This window comes from Saimiri boliviensis, chromosome 5, assembly GCF_048565385.1.
Source record: "Saimiri boliviensis isolate mSaiBol1 chromosome 5, mSaiBol1.pri, whole genome shotgun sequence".
NCBI classification, from domain to species: domain Eukaryota; kingdom Metazoa; phylum Chordata; class Mammalia; order Primates; family Cebidae; genus Saimiri; species Saimiri boliviensis.
The window spans coordinates 146,652,214-146,672,762 of record NC_133453.1 but is presented as its reverse complement, the minus strand read 5'-3'; the positions used below and the strand labels follow the sequence as shown (position 1 = coordinate 146,672,762).

General features: G+C 46.2%; 1 protein-coding gene across 2 annotated transcripts in view; it reads left to right on the top strand.

Annotated features, from left to right (window-relative positions):
• The window catches only part of OTUD7A (OTU deubiquitinase 7A), a 338,001-nt gene that overhangs the window by 249,934 nt on the left and 67,518 nt on the right, over positions 1-20,549 (top strand). For both annotated transcript variants that reach the window (XM_074400130.1, XM_074400131.1), the window contains exon 6: positions 7,233-7,451. In XM_074400130.1, the coding sequence (XP_074256231.1) occupies positions 7,233-7,451 (219 nt within the window). The remainder of the gene's footprint in view (positions 1-7,232; positions 7,452-20,549) is intronic.

Sequence of the window (20,549 nt, the reverse complement as noted above, 5' to 3'; positions counted from 1 at the left end):
CCAACATACCTGGACCTATTTCCATACTCTGTTCTGCTCCACTCTGTAGCTGCCACCCTGTTACGCTTGACTCTCGTGGTTTCACAGGGTATTACTATCTGCTAAGCAAACCCTTCTGTTACTATGCTTTTCCTTTTCATCCCTCCCCCCGACCTTTTTTTTTTTTTTTGCTGTTTTTGAATATTTATTTTGTCATCTAAACCTTAAAATTATAATTCTGAGTGGAATTGGACTGGATTTTTATTTCATTTTTTTAAAAATTGGCATCTGTAATATTGTTCTTCTATTCAAGAACATTATGTATGCATCTCCACATATTCAGATTCTGTTCAGATTTTTGGCATGGAAAAAAGAAACTCATTTTTTACTTATTTATCTTTTATCCAGTCAGCTACATAAATTCTCTTATTAGTTCTAATACTTTGTTGTAAGAGAATCACTTGGCTATCTAAATGTACAATAATATTATCTGAAATAATTGTATATTCTTCTTCATATTTATACAATTAATTCAGGTTTTTATTTTATTGCATTAGGTAGACTGTCCTGAACTGTTGAGAATGAATGCTGTCTTTGTTTCTATTAGCTCAGCCTATATTTGAATCTATACTTAGATTATTCTTGACTGTTTACTCTGTTGTTTAGAAAAGCCATAATTGATTTAGAAATTTTAACATATTATCGGCATCTTCTCTGAGTTTCATCTTTTCTGCTGTATTTGTTTTGACACTATCTTGTTAGGTATATATATATTCATAGTTTTTTAGATTATCTTGCTCTAGTGTGTTTTTTAACCGATATAGAAGTTGTCTCTTTGTCAAGCCATTTGATATAATGTTTTTATCTTGAAATTTGCTTTAGTTGATATTAAACAGCTACCCTACCTTTCTATTGGTTCATATTTGCCAGAAATATCATTTTTTCTGCTGACACAATTTCAATGTTCCCTTATTCTTTTATGTTAAATGTGATTCTGGTAGACAATTTATTATTAGGTTTTGTTTTTTTATCCAGTCCAAGAATCTCTGTCTTTTGAATAGAGAATTCAATCCATTCTTCTCTAGTAATTAAATTTTTCTACTGGTTTGAAAGTTATATATTCTACTTTTACTCACATTGTAATTACTGCTATTCTATTAAAATCAATATTTTGGTTTTCTTCTTATTGTTTTTAAAAACTTAACAACTATATTTTACCCTGCAAAATACATGTCTTAATATGATTTTACATTTTTCTGTCATACCTCTACTTGCTCTCAATCATATTTAGATACTTTTTGTTGCCTTTGCTTATTTAGATAACAACTCCTTTATTTATTTACATGTATTTATTTCTCTTTTGCTAAAAAAAAAAGTTTCCTCAAAGACTACTTCCAAAAAGAGTTTTTGCATCATGAATCTCTTAGGAGTGCCTAAAAAGGTTTACATGGTATACTTAAATTTTATTTAGTAGATTAAAAAGTCTAGATTGAAATTATTTTCCTTGAACATTTTGCAGCCCTTCCTTAATCGTGTTCTTGCAGCTTATCCTCATGTTTTCTAAGGGACTCACTTCACCTGATGTTTTCACATCCCTATTTGTTCTGCGCATGAATGCATAATTAGTTCCATTCACATTTTTTATCCCAAGTTAATTCTTTGTCATTATTATTATTGTTATTGCATTCTGATATTCTCTTTATCTCTTTGCACATATTTGCTAGGCTCATTTCTTAATATTGTCCTCCTGGCCAGTACTTTGTTGCCTTTTTTTTAACAGTTTCCCTGGGAGCTCCTGGGGCATGCGGTTATCAGCCATCTTCACTTGCACTGGAGCACAGGCTCTGGTGGGTGCTCCTCCAGATGAGAGTGGTGGAAGGGTACTCAAGCTGGAGAGCCTTGGATGTCATCATTTGGGCTCTAAAAGTTTCCTGCCTGCTCCCCTCGTCACAGTTGGATTGTCTCCTGAGGCCTGCTCCCATCTCCTGTCTTCTAGAAAGCCCTTGTTTCCTGCAGGGACTGCCCCACTCTGGTGTGACTGCCAAGCTCCCAGGTGTGTTAGGGAAAGGAGGGAAGTGGTGCTCATGGTGACTGATGCCCCACACAGCTGTGCTCCAACACCACCTGACGTTCTCCAGCTGGCACAGGGCCAGGGCTGGGGGATGATAGGGAATGCAGGCCATGCTAGAGCTGTGCTGGGGAGAGAAAAGGCAGGACCAGACACCCTACCCCAGGCCCTCTCCGTAGGCCTCACCCATTCCCACCTCTACCCTGGGGATCTCCAGGTAGGTTTAAGGACAAGACACTGAGGCTTGTGCACTGTCTTACCCATCTTGTTGATTATTCTTAAGTTCTGTTTTATTTCTGCTATTTGACCTGACTCCAGAGGAACCACCCCTTCCAGTCACTGGCTCATTATTTTGCTTGGGGCCTTCCTTGACTGTACTGCACAGTTAAGGCTCCTGGTATCTTTCATGCAGTGGCAATCCAGACAGATGACCACATGGCAGTTCCTGCTCTTTTGAGCTAGCAGCAAACAAACCAACCCATTATCTTATCCTCCTGGTACAGGGGCTAGAAGGACCCTTCTCTCTGCTTCCAGAGAGGGTAGAATCAGGGCCTAATAAGTGTTGTTGTTACATACTGTGGTCTGACTTTTCTTAGATATCATTTAAGAATAGGACTCTATCCCAGCATAATCCTATTAATTGAGCCTTGTGTGCAATCATATCTACTCCTATTGAATTACAGAGTTTCTGAATTGAATTTATGTCTCCATTAGTTGAGTTCTTCCTGAAACCATAGTGTGCTAAAATGGAAAATGAAACATTTTGTATTCTAAATCAGGGGTCAGCAAATGACCTGTAAGCCCAGTCTGACCTGTTTTTTAAGTAAAGTTTTATTGGAGCACCCCCATGCTCACTGATGTATGTGCTGTCTTGGGCAGCTTTAGTGCTGCACAGAGGTGAGTAGTTGAGACTGCATGGTCCACAAAGCCTAAAATATTTCTATCTCAGCCTTTAGGAAAAGTTTTGTCCACCTGTTTTAACATGTACCCAGCATCGGTTTAAATCAGGTGTCATAAGACACACAGACACAGAAATGACTTTCAAGAAGGTGGAAGTGGTATTTTTTGCTCACAGTTCCTTGGAAACAGCAGGCCCAGCACAGCATGCAGGGCCACACAGGTTGTCTGGAGGTAGGAGTGAGGGGAAGCACGGGCCAAAGCCTTTGTGGTGGTTTCTATGGGAAGGCAGGGGCAGGGCAGGGGGAGCAGCCCCGTGCCCCAGCTAGTGTGCGTAACTGCAGCCGGATCAGGAGCAAAGGGCCTGTCTCCGGCTGCCTGGTACCTAGCCTGAAATGGTTAGTGCTGGACAGTAAGAGCCAGCTGGAGAAAGTGGTAGGGAGTCTAGATTCTGGATTGGCTGCTCCCCATAGGTGAGGTGCGCCGCTGGGAAAGCCCTTTGCCATCTCTGACTTCAGCTCGCCTGGGCAGGCAGCTGCTCCCCAGTCAGGGAGGTCCCAGGTGCCAGAGCGAGAAAAAAAAGAAAAAAAAAAAAACACAGAAAATAAGAAAACACGGGGGGTGGGGGGAGAGAAAAAAAGAAAAAGAAAATAAGAAAACACAGGGCCAGGTGCAGTGGCTCATTCCTTTAATCCCAGCACTTTGGGAGGCCAAGGTGGGAGGATCACTGAGCCCAGGCATTTGAGACCAGAGAGGGCAACATAGCAAGACCCTATCTCTATAAAAATTAAAAATAAAAGGAAAATAAATGAAAAAAAGAATGTATAGTTAATACATTTCCCCTTTGTCAGTGGCAGGGAAATTCTGTACATTCTCATACTACGTTTTGTTTTGTTTTTTAATCTTTCTGTGTTTCTCTGGGATGTAACTTTGATCATGGTAATTCCTGTAAAACTTTTAATTTATACATCCAAAAGTAGAATCACTGAGTTCATGTTTAAAGAATCTGTGTGTTGTGTGTACATGTGTCACTGTGTGTCTGTGTGTGAGAGATGATATATGTGCATTCATGGCGTGGTCACAGGAAATGTTAGAATTAGGATCATATATTTCTCATTATATGATCTTCAATACAATATATCAATATTTTTAGTTCAAAAATACTTTTTTCCTTCAGACTCCAAGTATTTCGTGTTTAAAACTGCAGAACAGCGTTACGTTGTCCTAGGAATCACCATGTTTCCGAGGCCCTTGAAGTGTCTCATGTGGGTGCTGACTGATGGGCACGGGAGGACCCTGGATGCCCCCGGCCAGTGGCTGCTGACTGTTGAAAGCAGCCTTCAGGTTGTCTGTCCAGCTGATTGCAGGTTCACACAGCACCTCAGTTCTCTGACGCCTGATGTCCGTCTCTGTCAGGTCACCCAAAATGGGGTGGTTCCTTCTTTCCCGGATACAAAAAAGGTAGTTTGTGGCAAGATGAGCAGCCTCAGCATGGTTTGCATGAGGCAGAAAGACGCAAGCCTCTGCTGCTCCTGCACTCAAGGACGTGAGCCAGTGTGGGAAGCAATGGGCCATCCCCCACCACTCAAGCCAGGCTCGCGGGCTCCATCCTTCTTCTTTCTAATGGCCCATGTGGTTTAATGTCTCTTTTTACCTTTCCTCAAAAAACAAAGAACTTAATCCTGTTGGTCTTAGAAACTGAAAACTGAAGGTGAATCCAAACTACCCGTTGTGAAATCCTGTTGGTCTTAGAAACTGAAACTGAAGGTGAATCCAAACTACCCGTTGTGAAATATAGTCTGTCTCTGTGAGTCTGCATTCATTTTAATGAGAAAATACACGAACCTTCTGGAAATCTGCTTTGGGTTTAAAGCTAACTCACCACAGGATCAAAAGCCTATGCTTTTTAGTCTGTTTTAACAAAACTCCATGAATGTCATTTCTGTCTGGCACTCTTATAAGTGAGGAAGGGGGATGCTGCTGTTCCAGATGAAGGCAGGGGCTGGGTTTTCCGTGTGCCTGTGATGTGCTGGTCAGTGCGGACCTCAGAGGGGCACTGCAGGAGCACAGGCCTCGCCAGTGGGCAGGCTGAGCTGGAGGACAGTGGGAGTCCTTGGGACCTCAGGGAATAGCTTCAGGAATTTGCCACAAGGCTTAAACAATGCTTATTTAGATTTAATGCAGGCAACATAGGCAGCAGGTGTTTGAATAAAACACCAGACACTATGCTTTCCTGAGAAAAATGAGAGAGCGACTGCCTTGCTAAAAGACTTCTCCGCTACTGAAAACACTGACTATGAGGACAAGATAACCTATTCCTAACGTATATTGAAGCATTCTTGTTTTATGTTCAGTGTTAGTCATTAGAACACAGGGCTTATAAAAACAAGCCTGCTTTTGCGGCATCAAGAGGATACATCTACTTTCTACGTAATCGACTTCCTAACGTGGTGACATATTGTACATTAGAGAAATCCCACACTGCATTTCTCATCCCCTGGCTGGAAAGCCTGAGAAGAATAAAGCCAGAGGAGACCATCATTTTTGAGAGTGCTGTGGTGAAAGAATATCCAGACGGAAGAGAAACACATGGACTGACTTAATACTGTGTGTCCTGGGAGGGCCATGTGGAAGGTGTTGATCAGCGTAACTTTAGTAAAACAACCTGACATGGGCTGGGCACGGTGGCTCAAGCCTGTAATCCCAGCACTTTGGGAGGCCGAGGCAGGTGGATCACGAGGTCAAGAGATCGAGACCATCCTGGTCAACATGGTGAAACCCTGTCTCTACTAAAAATACAAAAAAGTAGCTGGGCATGGTGGCGTGTGCCTGTAATCCCAGCTACTCAGGAAGCTGAGGCAGGAGAATTGCCTGAACCCAGGAGGCGGAGGTTGCAGTGAGCCGAGATCGCGCCATTGCACTCCAGCCTGAGTAACAAGAGCGAAACTCCGTCTCAAAAAAAAAAAAAAAAAAAAAAAAACCTGACTTAGAACCTGAGCTGCTGCTGTTGCCTAGATGATTGTTTCTTTGCATTAAGTGTATAAATGCATCGAGAGAAAGAGCGGTCTCCCTTGTACCATTTAGTGCTGGGAGAGGACAGCTCAGTGGAATCGAGGTAGATATAACTTCAGACCCAAGATCAAGCCTCGTGGTCTTCGACAGTGCTGATGTGCAGTTGTGCCATGGCCTTGCAGCTCCCCACTTACTAAGTAGTTTCATGACTCTTGTGAATAAGTGCCACATACCGTGGTGATTAATCCAGCAGCAGGAAGGTCTGCAGGAGAGAAAAGGCTTGTAGGATAGAAGGGCTGGTACAGCTTTGGAAGGCCAAGGCAGAGGATCACCTGAGGGCAGGCCAGCCTGACCAACATGGAGAAACCCTGTCTCTATTAAAAATACAAAATTAGCCGAGCATGATGGTGCATGCCTATAATCTCAGTTACTTGGGAGGCTGAGGCAGGAGAATCGCTTGAACCTGGGAGGCAGAGGTCACGGTGAGCTGAGATCGTGCCACTGCACTCCAGCCTGGGCAAGAAGAGCAAAATTTAGTCTCAAAAAAAAAAAAAGAAGGGCTGGTACAGAGAGAATATGGGTATGCATGTGTACGTGTGTGTACACATGTATGTGTACCTGTGTGTATGCAGATAGTTTGTATATGTATGTATATTATTGTGTGCCTGTGCATTTGTGTGTACTGTGTATATGTAGTATATAGTATTTGCAAGTACATCTGTATGTGTACATGTATATAGTATGTGTACAGTCTGTAGTGTATGTACATGGGCATGTGTGTATATGTGTAGTTAGTGTATGTACATGGGCATGTGTGTATATGTGTAGTATATGTGCCTAGTATCTGTGTCTATGTGTATATGTGTCTGCTTGCATGTATGTGTATACTGTATATACATGTATTTATGCAAGTGGGTGTGTAGTGTATATGTGTCTAGTGCATGCATGTGTATGTTCCTGTGTATACTTTTGTATTCATGTGTGAGCATTTACGTGTGTGCATGTGTGTATATGTATAGTATGTGTATGCACATATACATCTGTGCATATGTGTGTGTGCACGTGAGTGCCATGTATGCATGTGTTGTGTGTTCATATGTGTGCATGTGTGTACTGATGTATGTTGTGTGGTATGTGCTTGTGTGTGGTATGTGTCCATGAATGTGTACCTGTGTGTGTGTATTGTGTGTGCACAGTATGTGTGCTTATGTACACACCCAGGGCCACATCTACACCCACTCAGCCCTTGTGGCTGTCTCTCCTTCTCCCCCTGCAGAAAAGCGACTTTCCCGGGGGATTTCCCACGCCAGCTCAGCGATCGTCTCCCTGGCCCGGTCCCACGTGGCGAGTGAATGCAACAACGAGCAGTTCCCCCTGGAGATGCCAATCTACACATTCCAGTTGCCAGACCTGAGCGTGTACAGTGAGGATTTCAGGAGCTTCATCGAGCGGGACTTGATCGAGCAGGCAACGATGGTGGCTTTGGAGCAGGCTGGTGAGTTGTTCCTGCCGACAGGCCCACACCCTTTAGGCTCAGTGAATGGTGAGCTGGCCCAGACTATTCTACGAGCAAGAAAGGGGCATGTGGTCTCAGACTCTGCGAAGTTTTCGATTAGGATTCTAGATGCTGCGCCACACCTCCCGTTGTGTGGGCCACGTGTGTTCTAGCCAGTATGGGCTAGATGGAGGGGCCGATAACCAGGAGGTGCTGAAATCTCTGAGTTTTTTCCGTTGCTCCTAAATCCCAGTCCTGCTCTAAGGAGAACTCTGTGTTTCTTTGCCTTGCTTCTCTCTCCCCCAGACAGCTCCTCCATGGGTGATGAGCAAAAGATAGGCAAGACCATGAGCTATAGAGGAAATGGGAGACCCGCCACTTCCTATGGTCTTGTACAAGTCATGTGATCGGCCTGAGCCTCAGTTTCCCCATCTGCAAAGATGAGACTGCTGACCTGGCAGCACTTTGGGGTACTAGGTGACATGTTCCTTCCATAGCTGAGGCTTCCATGCCTGCACAGCCTCTCCAGCCTCCAGGTTAAGGAAGCACAAAACCTGACCTCAGTCTCCTTCCTTCTTGGTGTTTCCTCCCCGCTAACATCCCAATGAAGAAAGCATTCGAGAAACAAGACAAGCTCTCTTCTTTGGAATGTTTAAGGAGAAAATAATGAGTCCAAAACAAATGTCTAAAACAGATGTAGGTTCTTCCTGAGAAAAAGCAATACCAATTTCACTCATAGTCATTCGCATTATAAACATTGCAAAATCACGCATCGGAGGTTTCTCAGGCACGCATGTGGAAGTTGTTGTAGCCGTCTCCTCAGGCCCACCACGCCGCTCCCAGTGGGGGCCCCACCTGCCTGCACGGGCTGACAGTGCACATGGAGCATGTCCTCAGCCAGTGGGATGCCCTGCTCCTGCTGGGGCGGGGAAGCATGGCCCTCCAGTGCTGAGCCAGCCTTCAGCCAGCTCTTCATGTCCACTGTGGAGTGGAGCCTCCACTTCCAAGGCTTGGCCCATGGAGGCGTCCCCAGATGTGACATCCCAGGAGTTTAGGTCTGTAGTCAGCCATGCACTGTTAGGGAGTAGAGCTTCTCTCAGCCCTTGGCCAAGACCCAACAAAAATTACCAAGCACTCTCTAGAGTTCCAGAAGAAGACAGAAGAGAAGTACCTGTAGGTTGGTATGATTCTGATATTGGTAGATGGATCAGTCAGGACCCTGGCAGAAAAGAAAAGGCAGCACGAAACTGTGAGATAAGAGGACTCCATAAAGGTACTGCTTTCCAAAGCGTGGGCAGGATTTAAGGACACCAGTGAAGGATAGTATTGTTCCTGCGGCTACCCTCAGGCCTGGCAAAAGGCAAGGGATGAGAGTGGCTGGATGGAGATAGCCACTGGCAGGCAGGGTGGCATCTGGGAGAGAAGATGCTGCGAAAATAAATACTCTGACCACACCCTTCCTCCACCATCCGGGTTCTTACCGGTGCCTCCTAATGGCAGAAGGGCAAATTGCAGAAAGTTTACTGATGCGGTCCACACAGGTCACCCCTCTGCATACATAGCAGTGTGGACAAGGGTAGACAGTAGATCTGCAGGGCCAATGGGAAACATCCAGGAATTCAGTATGCCAGACCTGGCTTCTGTATACAGGTGTACACCTGCTTTCATGCCATTGCTTGTCATTGTTTGCCCAGGGCTGTCCCCATCCACCACTTTCAAGAGAGAAGACACAACATGCATTTAGACAAAGGATGAGATGGTGCTTAGTGAGGCTTATTTGTGTTGGGCAGGCTTGCAGCCAGGTCATAGCCACAGGACTCATGGAAGCATCACCAGTGGCATGCTGGGCATTAGAACAGGCTCTGCATTCATGATAGCTGGATCTCATGTTGTGACCCTGGAGAAACTGTTACCTCAGCTGCTTCACAGCCATCAAAAGCAACCAATGACTGGCACCCATAGCCCTGCCCTGTCTTACCTCAGCAAGATTCAACAAACATTAAACAATTCAACTACATTAGCAATAACCTAAACCCCTCACTGTGGGGGCTGGCTATTTTAAAGACGCTTCTTTATGACTAATTCAGATAAGATATTTTCAATAGAAAAGGCTCACTGTTCGTAGAGAAGCGGAAATTAGTATTTAAGAAGGAAACAAGTTCCGTGGGTTACTCTCTGTTTGAAACTACAGCAGCTCAGACCTTTATGCAGCTCAGCACAGCACTGGCTACTGCTGATAGCTCAGGTGATTGGAGCTGCCACCTGAGTGCTGTGTTTCATGTGAAGCTCAGAGTCTCATGCAAGGGCAAAGGTAGAGCTCACCAAGTGACCTTCTCCTTGAGCCCTACCGTGCTTAGCAAAAGCCTTGACTTCTTTTGAATGTCTTTTCTGTTGTTTTTTCCATATTTTGCATACCAATTTTTATCACTTATGTTTTACCTTCCAGACTAGCACTTTAAGAGGGGACTCTTTGACTTCATCCAGTCTTGGGAAATACCTTTTAAAAACCCAAACTTCATGAGTTAAGATGTTAAATTATGAACAGCTCATTGTTGATGCTGGGCGCCATGAAGAGAACCAACTGGAAGCAGAATTCAGTGGAGGCAGGAGGCTGAGGCTCCCACCCAGTGGTGGAGAAGGCATCTGGTCGACACTCACAGGAGAGCTTGGGGAAGTAGGTCCTGCTCTTCAGGGAGTGGTCAAAGGTGCTTGTGGTGCAATTAGCACCTGAAGTTCAGGGAGCTGCCTAGAAAGGAGTACTAGTAGCCAACATGTTTCCCACATCCCTCACACTGAAAGATAATGAAAGTGGCCGGACACAGTGGCTAACACCTATAACCCTAGCACTTTGCGAGGCCAAGGCAGGGGAATCACTTGAGCCTGGAAGTTCAAGACCAGCCTGAGCAACATAGTAAGACCCCATCTCTACAAATACTAAATTTTTAAAAATTAGCCAAGCATGGTGGTACACACTGTGGTCCCAGATACTCAGGAGGTTGAGGTGGGAGAGTCACATGAGTTTGGACAGCCAGAGCTGCAGTGAGCCGTGATCACACGACTGCACTCCAGCCTGGGTACCAAAGCAAGACGTTGTCTCAAAAAATGGAAAAATAAAGAAAAATAGCAAAGGTACACAAACAACTGTATGTGAAGCAGTCTCTGGACTGCATGACAGCATGAATATGACCCCTGCCCACCATCTTCTGACTTCTCCAAACCGCTTTCTTCCATTCTCAAGCGAGGTCTTAGACTAGGTCCTCTATCAGTGTCCTGCTATGCTCAGATTCATGTGAAGACCCTCAACTGGCACTAAAGGGGTCTCCCACAGCCCCCACCCCATCTGGGTGAGGAGTGTGGTCCCTGGAAAGCACTGGCAGCTCCTGCACCTTCCACCCCACAGCCTGGTTCTGCTCCCATGGCGCCCCCACTGTCACTATCCATTTTTCTATCATGAAATGGCCATCCAAGAAAGCTGCTCAGTATTGCTGCGTACAAAGGGTAAATGCCTCTTTCTAGTAGCTTGGTGCTTAGAATCTTTATGAATGAATTATTTATATGTGATATTATTTTACTGAATATGTGAGAGATTGAAACACTGATGTCAAAAAATTAGTAAAAAAAAAAAATCCATTTGTTTAAGGGACTGTTCTGGCTATACGTGGCAGGAAACACTGTCTCTGTCATAAGACCTTGAGTGGACGACTTCCTTTTCCCTTGGGACAGAACATGAATGCAGGGCTCACGTGGTTCTGAAAATTGGCAAACAGTGGCCTTCACTCAGTTAACATTGCCCACAGTCCAGCTGTCCATCCCGGAGCCTAATTCCACTCTCCTGGGGACCTGCTTGGTGTCTGCCCGGCCTCCCAAGCCACATAGGAGGCCCCGTCTATTTCTGAGGCCACCATGTCGAGTGAGGTCCCAGTCTGGACTCACATAAAACGAGCAGATCTGGGAGACTGGTGTCCCCCAAGCCTTCAAACCCTGGAGAGCACAACCCACTCCCACCCCATGACAGTCTCAGGGGAACAGAAGGGCCAGATCTTTTGGATCTAAAACCAGCTGACCTCCTGAGAGAGGAAGGGAAATACCTTTCATTCTTTAATGACTAGCCTGCCATTGAGAAGGTAAGAAACCACTACTTTTGCTGTCAGCTAATCCTGCTGCATTTACAGGAGCTGGTTCAGAGATTGGGGTCTCTGGGTTTGGGAAGTGTCATCCACTGCCTCTGGCGGCAGCTAACCACCATGTGGGCAACATGGTGTGTGGTTCTTCAGTCTGTCTGGGGGCAGAGGACAGAGGCATTTTTGTGTAACACAGTAGTCACTGCATACTTGGGAGATGGAAACACAGATGTTGAAAAATCTCTAGGCACACCTTTAAGTTGTGCTCCACAGAAGGATAATTGGATTCAGGGGAATCTGCTGGGGAACCTGCCAGAGAATCATAAGATACGGAGGAGGCTCGCAGGCTTCAGAGTCAGCCCGACCCTGGCTCAAGGCCTGATCGGCAGTGGGAGCTTGGCCACATCACTTGGCCGGCTGGAGCCTTATTTTCTTCCCTCTGAAAGTCAGATGTGTAACGGCAGCCAAACGGAGACAGATTGACCCAATGTCAGCCTGTGTTGCATGCCCACGAAATGCCCCATCCAGGTCTGGGGCTACCTCCACACTCCAGGCAGATGAAACCCCTGCCCTCAGGGAGGTGAGATTCCAGTGGAAGAAAGCCAAGTGAGCAAAGTGAGCATGAAGATGAACTGGGGCCTCAACGGCTGCTCTGGGGAGCTTAGAAAGGAAACTGAGGGAGTCCCAGGATGCCGTTGGAGGACAGGGAGGGAGGCAGCACCAGACACCTGTGGGCCCGGCTTTCCTGGCAGAGGGAGTCTAGCATCAAAGTCTTGGCATATTTAAGGAAGCCAGTGTCACGTGAGCTAGTGGAGCGAGGGCAAGAAGGTTTGGAAAGGAAGACAGGAAAAGGGTAGTGGGGCCCTAAGGAGCCCTCGTGTGTCCTTTGGGCTTCACTATAAGTAGATACGCAGCCCCTGGAGGGTTTTGAGCAGGGGGCTCAGGAGTATTGATTCACATCTGACAGGTTCTGGTTGCTCCTCCCAGAATGAACTGTGGGATGATAAGAGAAGAAGCTGGAAAAGCAGGGAGAGGTGGCTGCTTCAGATCCCAGGGGAGAGAGAGACAGCTGGCAGGGCCATGGGGGTGGCAGTGCAGGTGAGGGGCATAGAGAGACCTTGCCATGTCTGTTTGAAGGCAGACCTGCAGGCCTTGCCGATGGAGGGCTGGGGCTGTGGCAGGCAGAGAAGAGTCCAGCGTGGCCCTAAGAATGCTGCCCTGAACATGAGGGTAGAGAATGGTGCCTGGGGAGAAGCAGACCCCTGGAGGAAGGGCAAGATCAAGGTAGGGGTGAAGAAGAGGCCAGCACTGTCAGGCAACGCCTGAGACTGTAGTGAGACTTGTGAAGTTGCTGTCCAGATGAACACGTGGCTCGGGAGTCACAGAGAGCTCTGAGTTGGGGATGTGGATGTGGAGTTAGTGCCCTCAGGTGAAACCCATGGGATGACGTGAGCTCCTGAGCTCCTCCTGGGACCGTCCCACCATACCTCTACCTGGCTGCATGCAGTGGTGAGCAGGAGTTGCACACACTTGTCTGGAGCATGGACAGAAAACAGAAGCCATGCAAAGACTCGGGCTGGGGCCCTGCAGTATTGAGGGCTCAGGAACAGAAGGAAGAGCCAGCAGAGGGGATGGGGTATGTGTGGGCCTAGGAAACAGGGAGAAGCAGCAGTGGATAGTGGCCCCGACACCCAGGGTGGAAGGTGTTTCAAGAAGGGAGCAATCAGGGGTGCAAATATACCAGTAAGTCAGTGTGCACTAGAAACTGACCACGGGGTTTGACCGTGAGGCCGGGGTTCTCAGGGGAGCCATGCACTGGAGCTGCACTGTGCTTGGTGCAGAGAAAGGTCAGGAAGTGGCTTCCCTTGCCCTTCCCCTTCCCCTTCCTCTTGTTGATCTCACCATTGGCTCCTATGAGTCCCCTCTTTCCTCCAGCTACTTGTACCCTCCCCTGCCCTCCATGTCGCGAAGCTTCTATTGGCTTCCTGGCTACCTGGGACCATTCCTTGCTTCCAAAGGCAGCTCCTCCCATCGTCAGTTGCCAGGTTTGCCTTCTGATCCTTGCTGTGCTTTGGAGCTTCCTCCACATTCTCCACTTTCCTCCAGCTTCTGTCAGTCAGGCAGAGTCGCGGCTCTGAAACCCCCGTGGGCAAGCCTGGAAATACCATGTTTCTTTGTGGGCTGGGTGCAGTGTTAAGCAGCCCTGGCACAGGGCCTGGGCCAGGTGTGAGAGGGGCAGAAGCCACGGTTCACATCTCCGCAGCCTGTTGTCACAGCATGGCTCCTCTCCAGCCCCCCGAGGGAGCGTCAGACTGTCCTCTGTGACGTAGTGATGAAGCGGCCCACCTTGTGGGGCTGTCATGAAGATGAACTGAGGTCATGTGTGCACAGGCTTGGTGTATCCTCAATGTTGAGGAAATGACCTCCTCTACTAACTTTTTATTTTCACACAGTGGTATTTTTAATTTTTCTTTCTTTAAACTTTTTGCTGTAAAGAATTTAAATTGTGATCAAATACTAAGTTATCTTCTCAAGCATTACAGTTATTCATTCATTTAGTAAACATTGATTGAGCACCTATGGTGTCTCAGACTCTGTTGTCATAGCCCATTTGCATTGCTTTAAAGGGATACCTGAGACCAAGTAATTTATGAAGAAAAGAGGTTTATTTGGCTCACAGTTCTGCAGGATGCACAAGAAGCATGGGACCAGCATCTGCTTCTGGTGAGGGCTTCAGGAAGCTTCCAGTCCTGGTGGAAGGGGAAGGGGGAACAGATGTGTCACGGGATGAGAAGGGGAGCAAGAGAGAGAGGAGGAGGAGGTGCCAGACTCTTTAACAGTCATCTTACGAGAACCAGTAGAACAGGAACTCACTACCGTGAGGATGGCACCCCACCATTCATGAGGGATCCACCCCCATGACCCAAACACCTCCCACCAGACCTCCCTCCAACATTGGGGATCGCATTTTAACATAGATTTGGAGGGGCACACATCCAAACTGTATCAACTTTCAGTATTATCAGGGACTACCAAGACAAGGAACCAAGGCCCCTGCCCGGAAGAGCAAAGGACGTAAAGCAGCTGCCACAGTCCCGTGACAGGAGCTCTCGCAGAAGCACGCACAAGGCACAGCGATGCCCAGAGAGAGGACATCTGAGGGCCCAGGTGGGGAGGGTGCACCCCAATGATATTAAAAGGAGTCACAGGGTCACATTTAGGGCAAGAATCGCCTTGTCTTTCTCATAGAGAGTTGTCACGTTTTGTTTTCTTTCATCAAAATGTCGTGGGGTGATGAGCAAAAAGACATCTTATTTTAAAGTGTGTGGTAACCATCTGTTCCGAAACTGAAGTTAATTGGTCCCATTATCATGGATGAATCAGAGGACTGTTGCTCAGAAAAGTCAGAATAAGTGACTAACAGCTCCCCACATGTAAAACCATACGCCTCCCTAAGTGGTGTTCACCTGTGATTTTCTTATTTGTAGAAGCTTAAGTTTTCAAGCTATTCATGATGCCAGTGCCCCTGTCATGTTCCTATTCTTGTGGTTATGTCATCGGGAGATGTGAATGACTACTCTGTCAAAGCCAAGAGTAGAAACATGGCACCATGAACTTTCGGCATGTCCCCAGTGACACTCCTTATGTGGAGCACGCCTTTACCTTGGGCACCCCATTCTGGGTTCTGCTGGATGTTAGAATAGGACTGGGCCATGGTGGGGTCTCCAGAGGCTGGAAAGTGCTGGCATTTACCATGGCTGTGCCATCTTTCCAGGGCAGTGATGCCCGATTTACAGTCCTAGGAGTGCTCTCAACTGGGTAAGCGTCCTCACTTTTGGAAGCCGGCTTACAATAAACTACTAAGCCTTGCCCTTCATCCACCCAGCTGCTCTAGCAGCTACACCCTGCCTACCTGCCCTCTCCCAGTGTGCGCAGTCTCACTGGTCAGGGCCACACTGTTCTCTGCACAGCTTTCAGGACCTGTCTGCTTGCCCTTGAGCATTCAGGTGTTTCTTTGTGCATAGCTCCTCTTAGCAGAATGCACTTCAGGGACACGAGTAAACCTCCAGACACCTCCCAGACGCTCCAGGATATGCGTGTGAAATGAATGGACAGAATTCCTATTTAAATATCCTTGGGCTAAAGGATGCTGTATGCATTGCTATTGCTGCCTAACAAATTGCCACACATTTGGCAGCATAAAACAGCAAAAGTATATCATCCCACAGCTTCTGGGGCCAGCAGTCTGCTGTGTTTTAGCTGGGTCTGAGTCTCTGCTGAGAATCTCTCAAGGCTGAAATTAAGATGTCCCCTGGCTGGCTGTGTGCTCATCTAGGGTGGATCCATTTCTAAGTTTCCTCCGGTTGTTGGCAGAATTCAGTTCCTCGCGGTAAAATGACTGAGGTCCCGTTTTCTTGCTAACTGTTGGCTCCTAGAGAGTACCCAAGAGACTCAGGAGTGATGCAGGTTCACTGTGCGCTGGTTACTTGCTGAGTCTCATGCATGTGTACAAGTTGCATGAAGCAGGTGTCTTACAGACAGGCAGCAAAGGACAATAGCAGCCTAGGATTCAGGGCAAGACAGTCACACAGGCTTAGGACAGCTGCCAAGGGTGCATGCTGTCTTGTCTGTGTGTGCCCCACTTGTGCTGCCGCTGAGGGACCCCAGAAAGCAGCCTGCTGTGGGTTTAATATGAGGGGCATACAGTATCATCATTGGGCTAAAACACTGAAAAACATCCTGTTCTCAGAGGTACCAGAACAGAGTCCAGACTGTTCCAGCCAGTTTCCCATGATCTCAGGCTACTGCATTCCCAGAATATTCTTTTTTTTATTTTTATTTTTCTGGAGACAGGGTCCCCTCTCTTGCCCAGGCTAGAGCAGCAGTGGTGCAGTCTCTGCTCAGTGCAACCCCCACTTTCTGTGTTCAAGTGATTCTCTTGCCTCAGCCTCCCAAGGAGCTGGGACTACAGGCACCCGCCAACACGCCCAGCTAATTTTTGTATTTTAGTAGAGATGGGGTTTCACCATGTTGCCTACAGTAATTCTTGACAACTACAGGCAAGAAAGGCGAGAGAACTGGGTCAGTCCAAAGCCACCCACGACCCCATACTGGGTCCTTGCCATATAGCTCTGTTCACGTGGCATGGCAGTGAAGTTGTTTACTGCTTCAAGTTGTTTACCGCCTGGCATGCCAATTGTTTACTGCTTCAAGACCAGCCAGAGAATCTCTCTCTCCTCTCTCCCCTCCCCGCTTTCTTACCTCTTCCCTCTACATTCTACCATTTCCAGGCATCCCCAAACTACGGCCCGAGGGCCACATGCGGCCCCCTGAGTCCATTTATCCGGCCCCCCACTGCACTTCAGGAAGGGGCACCTCTTTTCGTTGGTGGTCAATGAGAGGAGCACAGTATGTGGCGGCCCTCCAAAGGTCTGAGGGACAGTGAACTGGCCCCCTGTGTAAAAAGTCTGGGGACGCCCGATCTACCCTTTCTAAATCTCTCTGACTTTCCCATTCTCTGACCACTAAATCCTCTTTTAAAGGGATCCTCAGGTTAGATCAGGCAAACTCAGAATAATCTCCCTTTTTATCAACTCAGAGTCAGTGAATAGTAATTACCTCTGCAAAATCCCCTCAATTTGCCCTATGTTATAACCTAATCACCAGGAGTGACATCCTGTCAGAGTCACAGGTTTCACCCAAACTCAAGGGGAAGGGATGACACAGGAGTGCACCTAGGAGGCGAGAATCTGGGGACCACTTTCGAAGTCTGCCTGCCACAGATGCACTGTCATTATTTGCAATATGATAATTCTTCTATGCAAAAAGATCCAGAATGAGAGATTAAATCATGCTGAATATGTTGTGATCAGGGGGGTTGCCTCAATTTCCTGATGTGCCACTTCTAACCATTTCACTTGGGTTGGTATGTTACAGCACGCTGTGCCTGAGGCAAGCATGTATTTGGACTGAATTCTACTCTTTTTTTTTTTGAGACAGAGCCTCACTCAGTCTCCCAGGCTGGAGTGCATTGACACGATCTTGGCTCACTGCAGTCTCTGCTCCAGGGTTCAAGCGATTCCCCTGCCTTAGCCTCCCAAGTAGCTGAGATTATAGGCATGCACCACCAGGCCCAGCTAATTTTTATATTTTTGGCAGAAATGGGATTTTGTGATGTTGGTCAGGCTGGTCTTGAACTTCCGGCCTCAAACGATCCGCCCACCTCGGCCTCCCAAAGTGCTGGGATTACAGGTGTGAGCCACCATGCCCAGCCAGAATTTGACTCTTGATGATTTTAAATTTCAAATAACATGTTTCTGAGCCCCCCAAAGACATCATACCCTTTTATTGGGCTCTTTTGACAATCAGAACCGTAGATCTGGTCATCTGGGATGGGATGAGGGTAGGCACTGTGACAACTGTGCTTTTGAGAATAGCAGCCTTCACATATTGGGGATCCCTTATGTGCTAGGTGTATTATACACCATTAATTATGTGCAGGTCTCACATCAGCTGCACGCCGTTGCCGAGATGCTCTTCATTTTACAGACCAGGAAGAAGAGACTTGGGGAAGCATAAAGTTTGCCCAGGGCTGCCTGGCTGTGAAATGTCCTCATCCTGCCCATGCCACAAGACCTCCGTTCAGCTCGGAGCCTTGGGAACTGTCACCTTTCCCTCAGTGTGTTTTCTGCCACATGACCCATTCCAAATAGGAATTGCATGATTTATTGGTTTTCTTGAAAGAATAAATCACCAATGCCAGAGAAAATGTCCAAAGGAACACCTTTGAGAAGCCAAATACAAAGCAAGCAGCCAAGTCACACAATTCTAGAGGGACACGTTGCAGAGGGCACTGCGCAGGAACATCTGACAGAGGCAGAGTGAAGGGGGGTGGTCCGAGGGGGGCCACAGATCACGGCAGTCCCCAGGCTTCACATTTAAGACTCCTCACACAGAGGGACTGATCCCAAAGCCCTGTCGGGAAGAAAATCAAATCAAGTTATGAAATTTTTAAGAGTATATGGTACATACAGAAGAATAGATCACAAGCCCAGAAGACTTCAAGCCAAGTGTGGTGAGAAGCTCACCTCACAGCAGTTCCAGCAGAGCTGAGAAAGCATAAAGGAGGAAGCATTTTGACCATTTTTCTGACTGTTACACATTAACCTTCTTTTCAGGGCAAATAGAGTTGTTTAAGCTGATTTGTCTACAGGTGGTTCACTGAATCATGCAGCCTAGCCTACGTTTTGTGTTTTGTCTATGATTAAAGCTAACATTTTGGGGAAATCAGGATGACTTAAGTTTTGGCCACATGGTTATAGGTGGTTGGCCTTGGGGTGTGTCTGAACTGTGGCCTCTATTTTTATTTTTCTTTCACTGTCCTGTAAAATGCAGAGATATACATGTTGCTGATATGCTATTACCCACCAAGACTGAAGTTTGAAAGTAAGTCATGTGATGGATCTGTTGTAACAGAGCTTATAAGATGGAAAATATTTGTTAAGTCACTATTGCATTGTCACTGTGTTCTTACTTTTGTTTTTGTGGGGAAGAAATAGTATCAAAGGGATTCTGTTTATTAATCTAGGTATTGGAAGTGAAAAGCAAGTGTTCAGGTGGGGGTTAAGGAAGGGGTAGAAAATTAAACCTTAGATGTCTTAAAAAGTGATAAAATAAAATTGACAGTGTATCAGATTCATGAGAAGCCAGCCTATTCAACAATTCTGAGTAAAATTTTAAAAAGTGATGTTAAAGCACTTATTAGCGACATAAATTCACAGTTTTATGATGTAGCCTTGTTTAAAACTCGGTCAGCATCTAAATATTTCAGACAGACTCTTTTGCATCATATGGGAAAAAATAAGATGAAGTGGAAACATTTTCAAATGGGGGTTTTTTGAAGACATTCCATCCAGCAAATTCACCACCTGAATCCTTTCTTTTGCCTTTAAAATGTTGTCTCAGGGGCCTGCAGTTTCCAGCTCGCTTTTCCCTTATAGTCACCTCCAGAGCTAGACACATCCTCCTCTCATTGTTTTAATTCCTTATTGAAACATACATGTGGGAAAGTATACAAATTAGATGGAGAATAGATCACATCCTTTAACAAGGACTCAGATAAGAAACTCAGATCAAGGAAACTGACCTTACAGCATCGATTTATTTTGCCTCTTTTTGAGCTTTTTATAAATGGAATCGTGAATGGGTTAAGTTCCAGATTCTTCCACTTAATATAAAGCTTGTGCAGTTCATTCGTAGAGTTGCGTAGTGACCGTATAGCTTATTCATTCTCATTGGTATATCACATCGCAATATGTACATGTATTACAAATAATTTCTCCATTAAGTTATTGATGGATTTTTGGTGTCTTAGTCAATGAAGGCTAACATAACAAAATACCATAGACCAAGTGATTAAATGACAGAAATTTATTTTCTCACAGTTATAGAGGCCAGAAGTCCCAGATCAAAGTGCTGGCCAATTCAGTTCCTGGTAAGAACTCTCTGTCTTGTAAACGGCTGCCTTCTCGCTGTATTCTCACATAGTCTTTCTTCAGTGCATGCCTGGGGGCGGGGGACAGTGTGAGAGTTGAAGCTCTCTAGTGTCTTTGATACGAACACTACTTCTGGGAGACCAGGACCCCACCCTTATGACCTTGTTTAATAAATCTAAGTTACTTCCTCGAAATGCCTGTCTTCAAATATAGCCGCACAGGTGATTAAGATTTCAACATGTGAATTTGGAGGGGACACATTGAGTCCATAATGAACTGTTGCAACTTGGTCATTATTATAATAAATAGTGGTGCTATGAACATTCTTGTATAGGTTTCTGGTAAGCCATGAACACATTTCTAAAGATATATACACTCATCCCTCAGTATCCATAGGGAATTTTGTCTACTATATTTATGTCCACTGAGTTTTCTATCCAAGGATAAAAAAAAGTCCTATCCATAGGTCTTCCAGGACCCTC